The 16,995-nt window shown below is 36.9% G+C and overlaps 2 protein-coding genes across 2 annotated transcripts; both read right to left on the reverse strand.

Moving 5' to 3' along the window:
• Positions 1-587: 587 nt before the first annotated feature.
• LOC100887938 (lysozyme 3-like) lies at positions 588-7,636 on the reverse strand. The gene is made up of 3 exons (XM_030974544.1): positions 7,318-7,636; positions 3,207-3,404; positions 588-2,320 (listed from the first exon to the last, which is right to left on the reverse strand). Exons 1-3 carry the CDS (start codon positions 7,373-7,375, stop codon positions 2,100-2,102), a joined length of 477 nt encoding a protein of 158 aa, XP_030830404.1. The 5' UTR covers positions 7,376-7,636; the 3' UTR covers positions 588-2,099.
• A 3,155-nt stretch (positions 7,637-10,791) lies between these two features.
• Positions 10,792-15,404, reverse strand: LOC115919911 (lysozyme 3-like). Its single transcript, XM_030974552.1, has 3 exons — positions 14,908-15,404; positions 12,535-12,732; positions 10,792-11,646 (listed from the first exon to the last, which is right to left on the reverse strand). Exons 1-3 carry the CDS (start codon positions 14,963-14,965, stop codon positions 11,447-11,449), a joined length of 456 nt encoding a protein of 151 aa, XP_030830412.1. The 5' UTR covers positions 14,966-15,404; the 3' UTR covers positions 10,792-11,446.
• Between the last annotated feature and the right edge of the window lie 1,591 nt (positions 15,405-16,995).

Here is a 16,995-nt window from a genome sequence, read left to right on the forward strand (position 1 = left end):
CAGAAAATATCATATTTTTAAACGATAATTTTGTAGGGGTTTGAGATGAGCTTTTGGGGGTTGGGTCTTGAGTTCTTGGTATTCGTTTTGATCATGTGCCTTGTTTAAATTCATTTTAATCAGGAATCTGTTTATTCACAGGCCCCCTTTAGAAGCGCTACTGCCCTGAACATGCAATGTATTATGATTATTGAACTCTTGACATCACTTATCCATTCATTTTTCCTTTATTTGTTATATTCCTTTAATTATATATTGGAAACGAGGAGGTGGGTCAAGAAAGGAGGGATGAGGGAAGAAGAGAGAGAAAAAGATATATATAGAAAGAGAGAGAGAGAGAGGAGGGAGATATATATATATAGAGAGAGAGAGAGAGATATGGAAGAGAGAATGAAAGGGAATGGAGAGAATGAAAGGGAATGGAGAGAATGATAGAGAGGGGTTGGTAACTGTAGCACGTAGGACTGGGTGTGCACATGATGACAAAGAATGCTATTAAGAATTAGGCAATCAATCAATCTTTTCACGCAAGCATGAATCTTAATTGAGCTGATTATCAATATAAATATCACCAAACAATCAATCAATCGAGTTGTCAATCAACCAATATAACATTTAATTAATAAAAACATGTTTTGGGGTATTCATTCAGTCATTTAAAATATCAGTGGTGACAAAACAATATAAAAGTTAACCATGAAATATAAAGCTGAGATAATCAAGTTGTAAACTGCAAAACGATAAAATTTAAGAACACTGTTGGCAGATTTTAGTAAAGACCAGATATAACGCATAAACCTTTTCTTATTTTCTTATTTTATTTGACAATTAAGGAAATACGTAAGAAATCAGAAAACAGACAATTGAGCAATTATAGATAAAAGACAATCCAAGATAATACAACCACTGGAACGCCAGAGACAGAAAAGTTAACCTACCAAGCTTTCTGTCCCAGCTTGTCAAGTTGTTTCCAGACATGATTAACCAATAAATCAATGACATGTTTTGTCAGCGGATATGTTTATTCCGTCTTGTGTAAATTTCAAAAGGTCATTTCCGTCGCAGAACTTCATATCTTTTTTTTTTAAAGACATAGTTGTACAATAATGGGAAAGTTTCATGCATTACCAATAAAGGTACATTAGGCATACGAAATAATGACATGACTGTTTCTGTATTTGTACAAAGAAGAAAACCTTAGGTAAGTTAACATAGTGGGATATAATCTTAACGTGGTTTGTATAGAATACGCTCGCAAAGGCTTCCGAAATAAAACTAAGGCAATTTCAAAAGCCTTGTATACTTCAGAATTTGACTCGTGCTACCATTGAAATGGTGTAAGCCGGACATGATTTCTGAGGGTATTGAAATTGCCCTAGAACGGATTTCTAGAAAGTGTTTGCGATCGTGTGCATAATAGTTATATTTATATAAAATTGAAGACAAAAATAACACATGGCATTGATACAATAATGTTACCATAGTGATGCGTTTGTATGGCCAGGGAAATAGGCCTAAAAGGACACGAGAAAAGGCGGCATAGCCCAGTAATTTTTTAGTGTTATTTATTATATCATTTTCATCATTTTCGATAAGAACTGTTGGTCCACAAAAATATAATTGTACTAACAACTTTTCAAGAGAAATGTTCCCAAAATGTCCGTTAAAGGGGTACTACACGCAGCAAAGTCCGGCTCGTAACACACACAAAAAATCGGCCCCTATTGACTTTACACACCGGACTTAATAACAGGTGTTTTCAAAAGGAGGGAACATGCATACGCGTACCCTAAATACCACTAAGGGGGGGGGGGGGGCAGGGGTGGAATTAGGATTTTGTAGAAGAGGGGTGCAATATTCCTTAAAATTTGTTAACACCCCCAGCACAATTGTGATGCCTTTTTACTCCTGAATTTCTGACAATCAGAAAAGGATAACATTACCAATAGGGGGGCCACGTTCTTGGAATTGTGTATGGACTTTTGTATTAAATGTATATCAGTAGGGTTTAGAAAGGGGTAACGTTACTGAGGGATGCATCATTCACACTATGTAAGCCTAATTCAGGTAAGAAGAAACATTAATATTTCTACTGGACTTTAATTGAAGTCCCACTTGCGACCATTGAGGCATTCCTCGACTTTGGACCAGTATTTCAACGTAGAGGTCCTATTATAACCATTCGGACCGCCGTTGTGTATGCGGGCAAAATCCTCACAAGTTGGTTGGTGTTCAAGGCGACTGAAGACAGCGTAACGAGCCATGTAGCCCTGTACCGTCTCCCCGCTGCATCCCATATCAGCTGTGCACTTTCTCCAAGCTGGAAAAGTTTTTTTTTTTTTAATTCCAATGAGAAAACAGAGAAAGAAATAGAGAATAAAGGAAAAGAAGATGTGTAAAGAAACAGAATGATTGATAAACTAATCGATTTAAAAACCTATAGACCAAATTCCTGCTACCATAGAAAATTAATGAGCAAATAAATATACCACATCGATTTACCTTTGAATGGGACAATTTATTCTTGTTTTTCGATGTTTGATAATACACATAATTCCCGGAACTTTCCTGGCCTAAGAGAGTAATGGGGGCACTTTCCCTGTTCGGCACTTCAAGGATGGGCAAAAAACAAAAAACGAAACAAAACGAAACGAAACGTCAAAATAGATCAAGAGAAAAGAGAGCGAAAAAGGTATTATATGCCCCCATTATTTCTGAATTGCAAACAGGAATCAATCTGCTCTGTATTTGTGATCTGATTATTTTAGAAGGGCACACATCTTATTTGCCCCGATTAAAGGGGAAGTCCACCCTGATATTAAATTGGTTTTAATGAAATTAGAGAAACAGATTTGTGAGAGATTGAGCACTATCCGATTAGCTAATAGAAGAGAATGATATACATTTTTGAACTTGTCATCAGTGAAACACAAATTGGCAACAGTGTGACGTATCTTGCGAGTTCCTCTCCGCTCATCTTTGCTCTGTACAAACAATTTCATAAACTTTTCTTTTCTAAATAATTTATGACCGAATAGATTAGTTTCATACAGGGCTTGTGAAAAAAACATATTCGCAATCATGAAAGGGTAAATGTTCTCAAGGGAAAATATAGATTTTTGAAGATACGTCACAATGCACTCGCAAACATATTGTGTAATGGTTTATTACTATTATGATTAAATCTTTTAAGAAAATATACTTACATCCCATGAGATCCCCGCCTTTCATCCTGGCGTCGTTCCAGTAATCGTCCTTTATCTGGTATGGACCACACGATAGAGAGCCGACGTCCATATGGCAAACATGAGCGGGCATCTTACATTTGGATTCCACGATGCAGATACACCTCAGACAGTCAGCTGGAACGGGGGTTGGGAGCGCCACATGGTACTTCTCCGTTCCTATGACATGATTCGAAACAAAAAGTAATAATAATGATGATTGTGGAGTACAGGATGACTTTCTGTTTGAAGCCGATGCTTGTGATGTCACAGGCGTCGCTTTGTAGAAAGTGTATGGATTAGGCCGCTTGAGGGCGTACCGGATTTTGTGTGTTACTGATTTTCCACGTCATGGGATAGTTGCCTCCCAGAGTTGCCTATGTTTTCGTTTAATTTTGTGATACAAGCCCAATGATGTAAGTAGAAATGAATATGTTATCTTGAAGTTTATGAGTTATATTGTCTTTACAGCTAGATAGCTTAATGAAATATGATGTTTATGACACTAATTTGAGATGATGAAATATGACATGAATGAGTCGTTCAAGTGAAAGATTGTACACGTGTATGTAAGTTACGTAATTGTCGTGCACGGTAGTGCGTCTAAATGTACATGTACGTAGTAGTATAATGATATGACCTTGAAGAATGACAAAGTCACCGTCGGTGCGTCATTAATTGTTGCATGTATTTACCGTAGTCAGATATATAGTGAAGAAAGCATTGTTTGTTTTCCTTTGTTATGATAACAGATAGTTATTAGGATTTGATACATGATATGTTATTTTCATGTCTGTTTATGCAAGTTGACTTATTGTTGTTTATCCTTTTATTAAATCACAGATTGAACCTTGCCTGCTACAGTGTGTATATAACCAAATTACAGCGGTTCGGTGTCTTTACTATGGGTCCAGGGCATCTGGGTTGGTTCGCCAAATCGTACATCACAATGATAATACTACTACTACTACTACGACAGCGACTACAATTCAGATACTACTACTACTACTGCAACTACTACAATTACTTCTACTCCTGATAATAATAATAATAACAATGATATTAACAATAATAACAATAATGCAATGAATGACAACAGCAAAAATAACAACAACAACAATAATAATGATAATAATCTCTCTCTCTCTCTCTCTTTCTCTAAGTGCCATATCGGTTGCTTCTGGCAATCATGCTGTCCACAACCCTCGGTTCCTAGCCTTCTCTATAAGCACCACTCCCTGTTCTTTCACTCCTCTCTCTCTTTCAACAATTTGTGCAGACTGTCCATCCAAAGTATCCTCCTTCTTCCCCTACTCCTCCTTCCCACAATTGTCCCTGTCAAACCAAGATTATCTTGGCCTCCTTTACGTGTAATGTGACCCATGAACTTCAACTGCCTAATCAACATCTCACGTATCCTTTTCCTTTGCACTCCAGCTCTTTTAAGAACTTCCTCATTAATTACTTTGTCAGTCAAAGGGATCTTCATCATTCTTCATAAAACCCACTTATCGTAACTTTCGAAACGCTTTTTAGTATCAGAGGCTAAAGTCCACGTTTCTCGGTAGATGTATCAATTCAGTACTCTTATCCTGATCCTCGTACCCATTGTGCGATTTGTCAGATGGGGGGGGGGGGGGGGGGGCATAATAACGTGGACTTAACCTGACGTTCAAGCTTCTAACAACCTTAACATTTAGAGCCAAGCTTTCGTAAACTCATTATCCTTTGGATGAACAAGCCTGATTCTTGAAACGAAATGAAACAAAATATTAAAAAAGTATTTGATGGGGGAAGGGTTCGCTCAATACCCTCATCATACCTTAGGGGAAAGGAGTATGTGAACAAAATGCCTTTGTCAAGGAGATGCATGCCAATAAAAAGTAAGAACCCACGACCTCTGCATTTCCGGTCAAATTTGTCAAATAAAGTGAGTTTACAGTACTGTTGTGCAGTTTTTATAGCGAAAAACAGAAGATCTCAAATATGTACAGGATAAAAACGACATTGTCGAAGTTCTTTTATTTCCAAACTAGTAATCTTTGGATAATTATGATTTTGTCATTCGTTTGGAATCGTAGATAATGTAAAATGTAATTTACCTTTATCTCGGTGTTCGATTGAAGTTCATTGACCAATAAGTGTCCATTATTAAACGAGTGCACTTTAGCTTATACAACATTTGGACGGTTCGATTGTTTCGATGATACTCGCTAAATGCGGCAGATTCACCTTTTAAAGGTATAGTATCCCTTTTGCAGCCAACATCAAATTCTGTAGAATTTTGCGAAAACTATGAATTTGTCACGTTTGTCCTATCTGTGACATTTAAACCTCAGCAGTGTCGTATTATTCAAATTATGCAAGTAAACCCCTTTAGATGCTGCTTGTAAGTGTCGCCTTGCGTGGTGATGTAAATATACAGTAGGTTTCATGACGACGGATAGTCAACCTGTTCGAAACGTCGAGCCACTCATCCTCTCCAAGCGCTATAGTTCTCCTTAGAACTATATGCTAAGAAAGATAACAAACAGTCCTTTTCAGGACTACCACACCCCAAGAAAGATTACCGAGTCAGAGTCCTTTTCAGGACTCCTCAACCCTCTTTCTCTCTCTCTCACACATGGTGCACCCGCAAACCTACTGTATAAACCCCTTTACTTTCAAGACTTCACTGTCAAACACTGTTGAGTGACTGACTGACTTCTTATTTTTTTTCTTTGGTAATAACATAAAGTACATAAAATGAGCTTTAAAGTGTACACGAGCGTTTGTCCTTATAAATAACCCATTTCTTGTAATGGCCAAAATAAAGCTGATTGAATCTTCACGCAGCACAGAACGTATGACCATTCGGTAGAAGGGTCTGAAAATCAGACTATTTAATTAAACGACCACCATCGCTAAATTTGATTCGACAACTAACGGTCGCTTATTTTCACAAACACACAAAAACAGTTTCAAGCCCTTCTGTTTTGAGGGAATTTCTTAGTATTATCTTTCAAATGGCATTGGAATTTAACCTTTTCATTTTGTTCGGCCTGCAAATGGGACATAGTACCTTTAAAGGTATTGGCCTACGTAGTAAAGCTATCCACTTTGGCATAATTTACATGCAAAGGTGAGTACTAAGCAATATGACAGACGCATAATCACAAAATATCACTTCCTGGTGTTCAATGGTTTCACATTAAATAAGAAATTTCGAAACATGAGTACATGTGCATAACAATCAATAGTACTTAACAAGTATCTTAGCAAAATTTGTATTAGTTTACAAAAGTACTATCCCACAATAGCTAGATTATTGTTTTGTATCTAACTTCCTACTAAACAGATTAAAATGATAAACTTCTCACCCCTTCTCACAATAGAGCTCTGCTACATCATACTACGAATGACACACATAAAACATGGGCCATTATCAATTAATTGATTGCATGAGGTCGCAAGAGCTCATCCCGAAATCATTCAGGCAACGTGTTTTAGTATTTGGCGCTGGTGTGATCACTACGCCATTCTTTAGCACAAAAGTGTTTGGAACCACCAACCTCGACAACTTGGCATGTATGACGACACATTTCGGTATTCTATACCCCATGACTCTTACAAGATGATACCTCTTCTACAGCTTTGATTATACTAAATAACGAGGAAAATGACACTCGTGATACTCAAGATTGCTACGCTATTGCACATATAATAATGATAATATGATTGGTTATTTATATAGTGCACATAATTATCCAATAATAATGATAATATTATTGGATGTTTATATAGCGCACAGTCATATCCACCATGCATGGTGTTCTGGGCGCTCCAACCATTACCCCGGCTCTGCTAGGCTGGCGATTTCGGCGCTCACAGCATTCAAAGAATTCCTTCCTACCGGTACCCATTTAACACCCGGGTGGAGAGTGGCAAATGTAGATTAATATCTTGCCAATAGACAATAGTGCCGAGGCGGGACTAGAACTGCGGATCCTGTGATCCACAGTCAAACGACTTGTCAACTAGACCACTACATCTGGGATGAAGTATATAACAGGATCTATGCCATTTACAATGAAGTTTCAAAGTTGCTTCTTACCAAGAGCGGCGACGAAGACCGCGCAGAAAATCAATACGTTGGTGATCACGACAGCCATTTCAACAATCTTTGCTCTTTACATCCACCTTCAAATGTAAATCAGTCTGTACTGAATTATGCGTATTATTCTAGTATTCTGAGCTCAAAGGCTTTTGACGGTGTGCACGCGATAAATATACGACGCATGAATGTCTTCTAAATGTGTCCTTTCTTAGTGTTATAACTTACATGTGATGTACTTGAAAGCTTTTGACGACCTGCACATAATGGAAGTTCCCATTCATCAGTGCAAGTTTACACTTGAACCACAATACTTCCTTGTATGATCGAAACTGATTCAGGCACTATGAAAATAAGACGGACAAAGAAAGCGGACAAAATATACAGTTCCTCAGGTAGACAAAGGAACATCCCTTCACTGCTATTATGTAAAAATGTGTAGAACAGGTGTCACATGCATATTCAACTGTTCTACACATTTTTACATAATAGCAGTGAAGGGATGTTCCTTTGTCTACCTGAGGAACTGTATATTTTGTCCGCTTTCTCTGTCCGTTATGTTCATAGTGAGGGTAGTTGAAGTACCACTTATTGGTATCTTTTTAAACATATAATTTAACTGTTAAAAATAAACTTGTTCACTTAGTTTGTTTGTGTTAGATCTGCTTTGCCATCCGTTTTCGACTCTTAATAAGCCCTAATTCAGTTCCCCCTGTAGTGCGAAGCGCGGAAGCTTTGACGTTTCCTTAAATTATGAGAAAAAAGCAGACGATTCGTTGTACCGTTTTCGTCGACTCTTAATCCTTGTCTGATTTCAGTTTCCCCCTTCCCGCGCGAAGCGCGAAAAGCTTAGACGTTTGATTTAATTATCATAGAAAGAAGACGATTCGTTGCAACCTTTTCGACTCTTATTAAGCTCTGTTTATCTGATTTCAGTTTCCCCCTCTCGCGCAAAGCGCGGAAGATAATGACGGTTCCTTAATTTTTTAGAGAAAGCAGACGATTCGTTGTACCGTTTTCGACTCTTAATAAGCCCTATTTGTCTGAATTCAGTTTCCCCCTCTCGCGCGAAGCACGGAAACTTTGACGTTTCCTTAAATTATTAGAAAAAGCAGACGATTTCTTGTCCTATACGCGACTCTTAACCCTAATTTGTCTGAATTCAGTTTCCCTATTCCCGCGCAAATCGCGGAAGCTTAAACGTTTCCTTAAATTATTAGAGAAAGAAGACGATTCGTTGTACCGTTCTCGACTCGTTTAAATGAAATTTTCTCCTCCCGCGTTTTTTTCTTGGCGTTTCATCAAAATATGGAAAAAGGAAGACGATTCGTCGTACCGTTGTTGACTCTTAATCCTTGTTTGAATTTAGTTTCCCCGAAAATGTTAAAGGGAAAGTCCACCCAGAAATTAAGTTAGTTTTAATAGGAGTAGAAAAATGAGAAAAACAAGTCAGTGAAAGTTTGAGCAAATTCCGATTAAAAATAAGGAAGTTAGGATTTTGGAAGTTGTGATCAATCAAACACAAATTGGCAACTCTATGACGTATCATGCGAGCTCAACTTCCATTTGCTCAGTACTACAAAAATCTAAAATTTTCATTTTCCCTCAAGAAAAATTTCAACCATACATGCACCCTAAAAATAATAATTGCAAATATGTTTCTATACTCCCCCTGCAAGGAACAAATATATATTCCGTCATCAATAACGAAGAAAACATGATTTTATGGAATATTATGCACAAAGCAAATGAAGGAGAGCTCGTATAATAAGTCACAGAGTTGCCAATTTGTATTTGATTGATCACAACTTCAATAATTCATAACTTTCTTATTTTCATTCAGAATTTGCTCAAACTTTCACTCACCTGATTTTCTTATTATTCTGCCTCTATCGAAACAAACTTATTTTGGGGGTGGACTTTCCCTTTAAACCTCTAATTTCTTTAGCTGATATTATAGAAAAGTGAAACTTCGAGAAAATACAATTATTGTAGTTGTAGTCACTCTCGAAGTCGTCACAGCGGATAAAAAGTCACGTAGCGAAACAAAACTTGTCGGCCGACCGACAATATACATCTCACCGACTTCAAACTTCTGCATTGATATAGTACACGAGGATCGAGCAAGAATGCCGACACAGCTGACCCGACACAACAACATAATTATCCGTGTCTTTCTCGCTCCCTCGACGAGACGACTCCACCCACCAACCCCGCTCTCTCTTTTACTCCCACTCCTCCTCTCTCAGGCTCTTACCTCCCCTCTCTCTCCTCTCTTTTATCCGCCGTTTCTTTTGTTTCCCTTTTCTCTTTTTTCTTCTTTTTTTCCTTTTTTTCTTTTCTTTCTTTTCCTTTCTTTCCTCTCCTCCCTCTTTTTTTTCTTTCTTCTCTTTTCTTTCCTTTCTTTTCCTTTCTTTCTTTTCCTTTTTTTCTTCTTTCCCTTTCCCTCTCTTTTTTCCCTCCCCCTTTTCTCTTTTTTCCCGACGGCAGCGCATTTTTTACCGACAATATCCTGAAAGGTGGGGGGGGGGTGTCGCACCCCCCACCCCCCTCCCTTTGGAGACGCCCCTGCCTACAAGGACACATGAAAAGGCCGCATTGTCCAGTAATTTTGTAGTGTTATTTATTGTATAATTTTCATCATTTTCGATAAGAATTTTTTTCTCAAAAATATAGTTGTACTAACAACTTTTCAAGAGAAATATCTGCTGTTTGCAATTTCTCGAAGCTAGACTATGCCTTAAACCTCATGTACTTTTGATGTGATAATTATGATCGGGAATAGATTTAACTGGAGTTTAATAAGCTACTTCAACAAATTGGCAACATCGTCTAGTCCACTGCCTGGACTGTTTCAGTGTCGCGCTCCCACACCCTCAACGCTAAAACGGAGACAGTCCTTTCATTCTTACCCTCGCAGACGGGTGCATTTTCAATGATCGCGTGATCATTCGAGAAACCGCGCTGTGTGCGATTGTGTAAGGGAGTAGGACAAAGTTAATGGTAAATACAAATGTATAAAAACGGACAGAACCTGAGCAAAATGTCTACAATAACTGATTTGAATGTTACGCCAGTATGCATAAAAATGTAGGGTTCAGCTAGACACACATTAGATATCTGGGGAGTGTTTCACAAAGATCCTCAGTTGAACTTATCTCTAAGCTGGACTTAACAATTATGGAAAGCCGTTGGCATCTATGAAAAATATTTTGTAAAAGTTACTTCAAAAAGGCATAAAATGTTGATTCAAATCATCCATATTTTCTATTATCAAGGAGATTTAGTGTTCTTGATGTGGAATTTATAAAAAGTCTAAAATACTTGAATTTTTGCTTTTGAATAAATTTCATTTTAAGGCTACAAATGGCTCTCCATAATGTTTAAGTCCAACTTAGGATCTTTGTGAACCCCCCCCCCCCCCAATATGTCAGACCTATAAATGTAATATAACACCTGAATGGATTTAGCTCATCCCATGCAATTGCTTTTAATTCTTCAATTCAGTTTAATAAAACATACAAAGTTGAACAAATCAATATTAATTTATACAACACAAGAACAGTAAAACTTTTAGTTTTTAGCGTAACAAACAAGAAAGAGATAACCAATCTGGCTATACTAATTGAACGCATCAAGTATGACGTTCTATTGCTACATACATGTACTTATCAGTCATCCTGAACTACACGCTAAGAGCAAACTCTATAAAGATCATATTGAAAATTGTACATTATAATCTATATTTTCTAAACAGGCCGTCATAAATAGAGCCTCATACTGCAGTCACACTGACAAAACCAACAGAAAGTTAAAGTCCACCGAATAGCCAAGCATTGATGGGTTTAGAACAGTGGCGCGATCAGGATTTTGTAGAAGAGGGGTGCAATATTCCTTAAAATTTGTTGACACCCCCAGCACAATTGTGATGCCCTTTTACTCCTAAATTTCTGACAAGCAGAAAAAGATGATTACCTTAACATTAGGGGGCACGTTCTTGTGAATGGACTTGTGTATTAAATGTATAGCAGTTGGGATTCAAAAGGGGTAACGTACCTAAGATATTGCATCATTCACACTATGTAAGCCTAATTCAGGTGAGAAGAAACATTAATTTTTCAACTGGACTTTAATTGAGACATTCCTTGACTCTGGACCAGTATTTCAACGTAGAGGTCCTATTATAACCATTTGGACCGCCGTTGTGTATGCGGGCAAAATCCTCACAAGTTGGCTGGTGTTCAAGGCGACTGAAGACAGCGTAACGAGCCATGTAGCCCTGTACCGTCTCCCCGCTGCATCCCATATCAGCTGTGCACTTTCTCCAAGCTGGAAAAGTATTTTTAGAAAGGGGGAAGACAGAGGAAGAAATAGAGAATAAAGGAAAAAAAGATGTGTAAAGAAACAGAATGATTGATAAACTAATCGATTTAAAAACCCGACAAAAATTGCTGTTACCATAAAATTTAAAAAGCAAAACAATATACGACATCAATGTTCCTATATAGGCGCATGGATGGGAAAATGTATTCTTGTTTTTCGATGTTTGGTATGACATTAATTCCCAGAAATTTCCTGGCCTAAGAAAGCAATGGGGGCACTTTCCCTGTTTGGGACTTCAAGGATGGGCAAAAAACAAAAAACGAAACAAAACGAAACAAAACGTCAAAAGAGATCAAGAGAAAAGAGAGCGAAAAGGGTTTTATATGCCCCATTATTTCTGAATTGCAAACAGGAATCAATCTGCTCTGCATTTGTGATCTGAAGGGCACACATCTTATTTGCCCCTGATTAAAGGGGAAGTCCACCCTGATATTAAATTGGTTTTAATGAAATTAGAGAAACAAATTTGTGAGAGATTGAGCACTATCCGATTCGAAAATAGAAGAGATATGAATGGTTGAACTTGTCATCAGTGAAACACAAATTGGCAACAGTGTGACGTATCTTGCGAGTTCCTCTCCGCTCATTTGTGGTCTGTACATACAATTTCATAAATTTTCATTTTCTAAATTATTTATGACCGAATAGATTAGTTTTATACCTGGCTTGTAGAAAACATAATCGCAACCATGAAAGGGTGAATGTATATGACTGAAAATGTTCTCAAGGGAAAATGAAGATTTTTGAAGATACGTCACAATGCACTCCCAAACATATAATTTTGTGTAATGTTTTATTACTATTATGATTAAATCTTTACAAAAATGTACTTACATCCCATGAGATCCCCGCCTTTCATCCTGGCGTCGTTCCAGTAATCGTCCTTTATCTGGTAGGGACCACACGATAGAGAGCCGACGTCTATCTGACAAACAGGAGAGGGCATCTTACAGTTGGATTCCACGATGCAGATACACCTCAGACAGTCAGCTGGAACGGGGGTTGGGAGCGCCACATTGTACTTCTCCGTTCCTATGACATGATCGAGACAAAAAGTAATAATAATGATGATAATAATACTACTACTACTACTACTACTACTACTACTACTACTACTAATAATAATAATAATAATAATAATAATAATAATAATAATAATAACAATGATAATAAAAATACTGACAATAATGCAATTTATAACAACTGCAACAATAATAATAAGAATAGAAATTATAATAATGATAACAATAATAGTAATAATAATGGTAGAAGTGACAACAACAACAACAATGATGATAATATTGTAATAATAATACAATTATTATTATTGTAATTACTCCGGTCACTAGATTTACTGGGTTTGTCTGATTTTCTGCTTCTATTGAAAGTAATTTTAATATAATTGGAGTGGACTTGCCCTTAAAATCGGTATTTGACTCGAAGGCATTTCATCATGTCCCTTTGGACTTTGAACCATGTAAGGAGTAGATGCCCGTCTTTGTGCATTCATCCGGTGTAAATTGGAATCATTCCAACTTTTCGCTGCTTGGATGATATTAGGGATTTTTAGATTTGCGTGGACGTGTGACGTCCTATGCCTTAAAAGCACGTCACACGTACATGTAGCAGTCCACGTTGGCTTCGTGCTAATTTAAAAGTCCCTATTTATATTTTCAACGTGCGGCGGTACTCCATGCATCACACTTTTGTATGTAGTTCATGTGCGGGGGAAAACCAAGCATCCGCAATGCCATACATTACCAAATGTCATTGAATTGCATTATGGAATCGAACACATTTGTTCAATTTGCATGCAATTTCTCCTATCAGTATTTTTTGTTGATGTTTTGTCTGGGGTTACAGCCTGATACAGACATCAGATATCTAACAAAATCTTATTTTTAGTAGATATCCCTGTCAACTCCACATCGTTGAGCTACAGAGCTGCTGCCTTTAATGAGCCTTCGTGCACTCTCAGAGCTGTATTTATTGTCTTTTTGGTATCAAAAGAAAACAAAGACCATATCTACTAATAATGAAATGGTCAGCATGCACGTGACAATCTCTTTCCCTGATACTCAGCATGATCAGTCGCACAAAGCTCCAGGAAGACAGTGAAGTGCCGTACTTTTGTCTAGTTTTATTGAATAAATCCTGCTTGACCACTTCATTGCATATGCCATCTAACTCAGAACATGAAAATCAATCAATGTAGGCCGGTACTAGGAAGTCATGTGAGAGATGCCCCACTACATGCTTCAAGTCCATGAACATATATTGTCTTATCTTTCATTAAAAAGGGATGATTTGCAGATGCTTTGTAAGTAGCAAAGGTGATGCCCCTGTACAAAAAGTTCTATGCACATGGGACAAATATATACATTGTATTATGTGTGTGTGTATAACCCTTAATGGTACATTAAATAGGACATGATGAAAGCTGGTATATTTCTCTAAACCTAAACCTAACCCTAACCCTAACTCTAACCCTAAACATAACCCTTACCCTAAATTTAAAACAATATAACTAATTAGATTATGACTTATGATTAAACCTATTGTTTCTCGGGAGGTCTTTAAGTTTCCTCTGCCTGCAGACGTACGTAGAGTGCAGTAATTCTATTGTTCAATCGTTAAAGGGAAAGTCGACTCCAAAAATAACTTACTTTCAAGAGAAGCAGAAAGAACAGACAAAACAATCACAAACATTTTGAGCAAAATCGGATAACTAATAAGAAAGTTATGAATTTTGAATGGCATGAAAAACATTGAAAATCATAAGACAAATTGGCAACTCACTCATGAGACTGTAACGTCATTGCCTCACTTCTACTAATTGTTTTCTTTATATCGGTAATATAAATTTCCAATTTCCCCCCTAAGAATCTTATTTGCTCACGCCAGCATCCAAGTTATATTGGTAGTAATATGTTTTTGTGTGTGCATGCACTAATATAGAGTAATTTTTTTCAGTTAAATCATAACAAGTAAATTTTGATAAACTATTTATATAAAAATCAATAATTATGAATATGCAATATCAAAAGAATAATATTATTACTTCTTCAAAGTTTAGAAAAGATTTTGTGAAATGTCATGCATGCAATTATGATACGAATCATATAACCTGGGCAAAGGCACGGGTTTTGGGGTATAAAAAAGGGAAATTAATGGGATAAATATATATAAGGCAGTGTTGCTTCTTACCAACAGCGGCGACGAAGACCGCGCAGAAAATCAACACATTGGTGAGAACGACAGCCATTTCAACAATCTATGCTCTTTACATCCACCTTCAAGTGTAAACCACTCTGTACTGAATTCTGCTGATTATCCTGAGCTCAAATGCTTTTGACAGTGTGCACGCTATAAGTAAACGACGCATAAATGCCTTCTAAATGTTTCCTTTCTTACGGTTATAACTTATATGTGATGTACTTGAAAGCTTTTGACGACCTGCACATATTGGAAGTTCACGTTCATTCATCATTACATGTATACATTTGGATCACAACACTTCCTTGTATGTTCGAAACTGATTCGGGGAAGTCCCTAGTAGATTGAAGTACCGCATATTGGTATCGTTTTGGCATATAATTCAATTATTCTGAGCTCAAAGGCTTTTGACGGTGTGCACGCAATAAATAAACGACGCATAAATGTCTTCCAAATGTTTCCTTTCTTAGTGTTATAACTTATATGTGATGTACCTAAAGCTTTGACGACCTGCACATAATAGAAGTTCCCATTCATCAGTGCATGTTTACACTTGAATCACAAGACTTCCTTGTATGATCGAAACTGTTGAAGTACCGCTTATTGGTATCGTTTTTAACATAATTCAACTATTAAAAATAAACTTAATCACTTAGTTTGTTTGTGTTAGATCTGCTTTGCCATCGTTCATAAATGTTTATCACCATGTTGCCCATTTATATATTTTTTTAAAGACTGCAAGCCCTATATTGGATTACGCAATCCACACTCTCTTTCTCTCTCTCTCCCCCCCCCCCCCCATCTCACTGTCTCTCTCTCTGTCTCTGTCTCTCTTTCTCTCCACCCTTCTCCTTCTCTTTTTCCATCCCTCCCTCTCTCTCTCTTCATCTCTCTCTCTCTCTCTCTCTCTCCTCTCCCTCTCGCCCTCTTTCTCCCCTCTCTCTCTCTCTCTCTCTCTCTCTCTCCCCCCTCTCTCTCTCTCTCTCAGTAAATACAATATTAATTAACATTATGTTTTCGTAGGCATCTGTTTTGCAAGTTTTCGTTCTAATGGAATTCGGTATACATTAATAACAAAATTTAACGTTATTTCAATACTTTTTATAGTAATTATTCAAGTAAATGAATACGTACATGAATAAATAACCTCTCAACAAGTGTTTTTTCCCGTGTTTTGCGAAATGCTTGGATTCCGGTATTGATATCCATTATCTCACAACCAATCACATTTGCCTTTAATACAGTATGTCCACGTCAGCTGTCAAAACCATGGATTTATTCATAATGTTACTACGTTTATCTAGACAGTATTAGATGATGTTTTGGAAATAGCAATTAATATACTTGTATAAATCAAGATTTAATGTTGTTTCTGTTATATATCATAATGCAACGCACTTTCAATATTACCTATGCTATACAATACAGAAACACCAATACACGGTAAACAAAACATTCTACATTGTACTACCAAAGACTGGGTTATTCCACAATACACGTTCAAATACATTTTATATACTGGTAGACCAAGGATTTATCAAATTTCTAGCTAATTGCAAAATACTTACGTAAATCATCAGAAAACGAAGCTATATTACTTTATTGAAATAAGTAGTAATTTGAAGAAAAAAATCTTGGTCATTTGTACAGGCTATCCATTGAAACAATGGTTACTTCAATGTTGACAATATCATACAGAAATTACGATTAATGAGGAGGTTGAGTTCTGTTAAAAATTAAAAATAATTTCCAAGCTTTCTCCTTCTTTCTAGGCATTTATCATTTTAGCACATATCATGTTTTAAAAAAATTGTCTCTTGTAAAGGATTGCTCTTCAAATGCCCTAATATTCCAAATGTGACGAGAAACAGTCCTAAACCTAGGACAAAGCTTCCATGCCAAACGTCTTTGCAATCCCAGATACCCATATCTGTGTGTAGTTCATGCGATTTCAGCATTATAATTAAAAAACACCACGTTATACATCAAACTATTCATACACCTGTACTACGCAATCAACCTTTCAAACTTATTTTCACAGTGTTTCTTTCACATTCTAATTGGATGACCAGATCTATT

The sequence above is a fragment of the Strongylocentrotus purpuratus genome, unplaced genomic scaffold, assembly GCF_000002235.5.
Source record: "Strongylocentrotus purpuratus isolate Spur 01 unplaced genomic scaffold, Spur_5.0 spur5_contig_866, whole genome shotgun sequence".
Classification (NCBI taxonomy): Eukaryota; Metazoa; Echinodermata; class Echinoidea; order Camarodonta; family Strongylocentrotidae; genus Strongylocentrotus; species Strongylocentrotus purpuratus.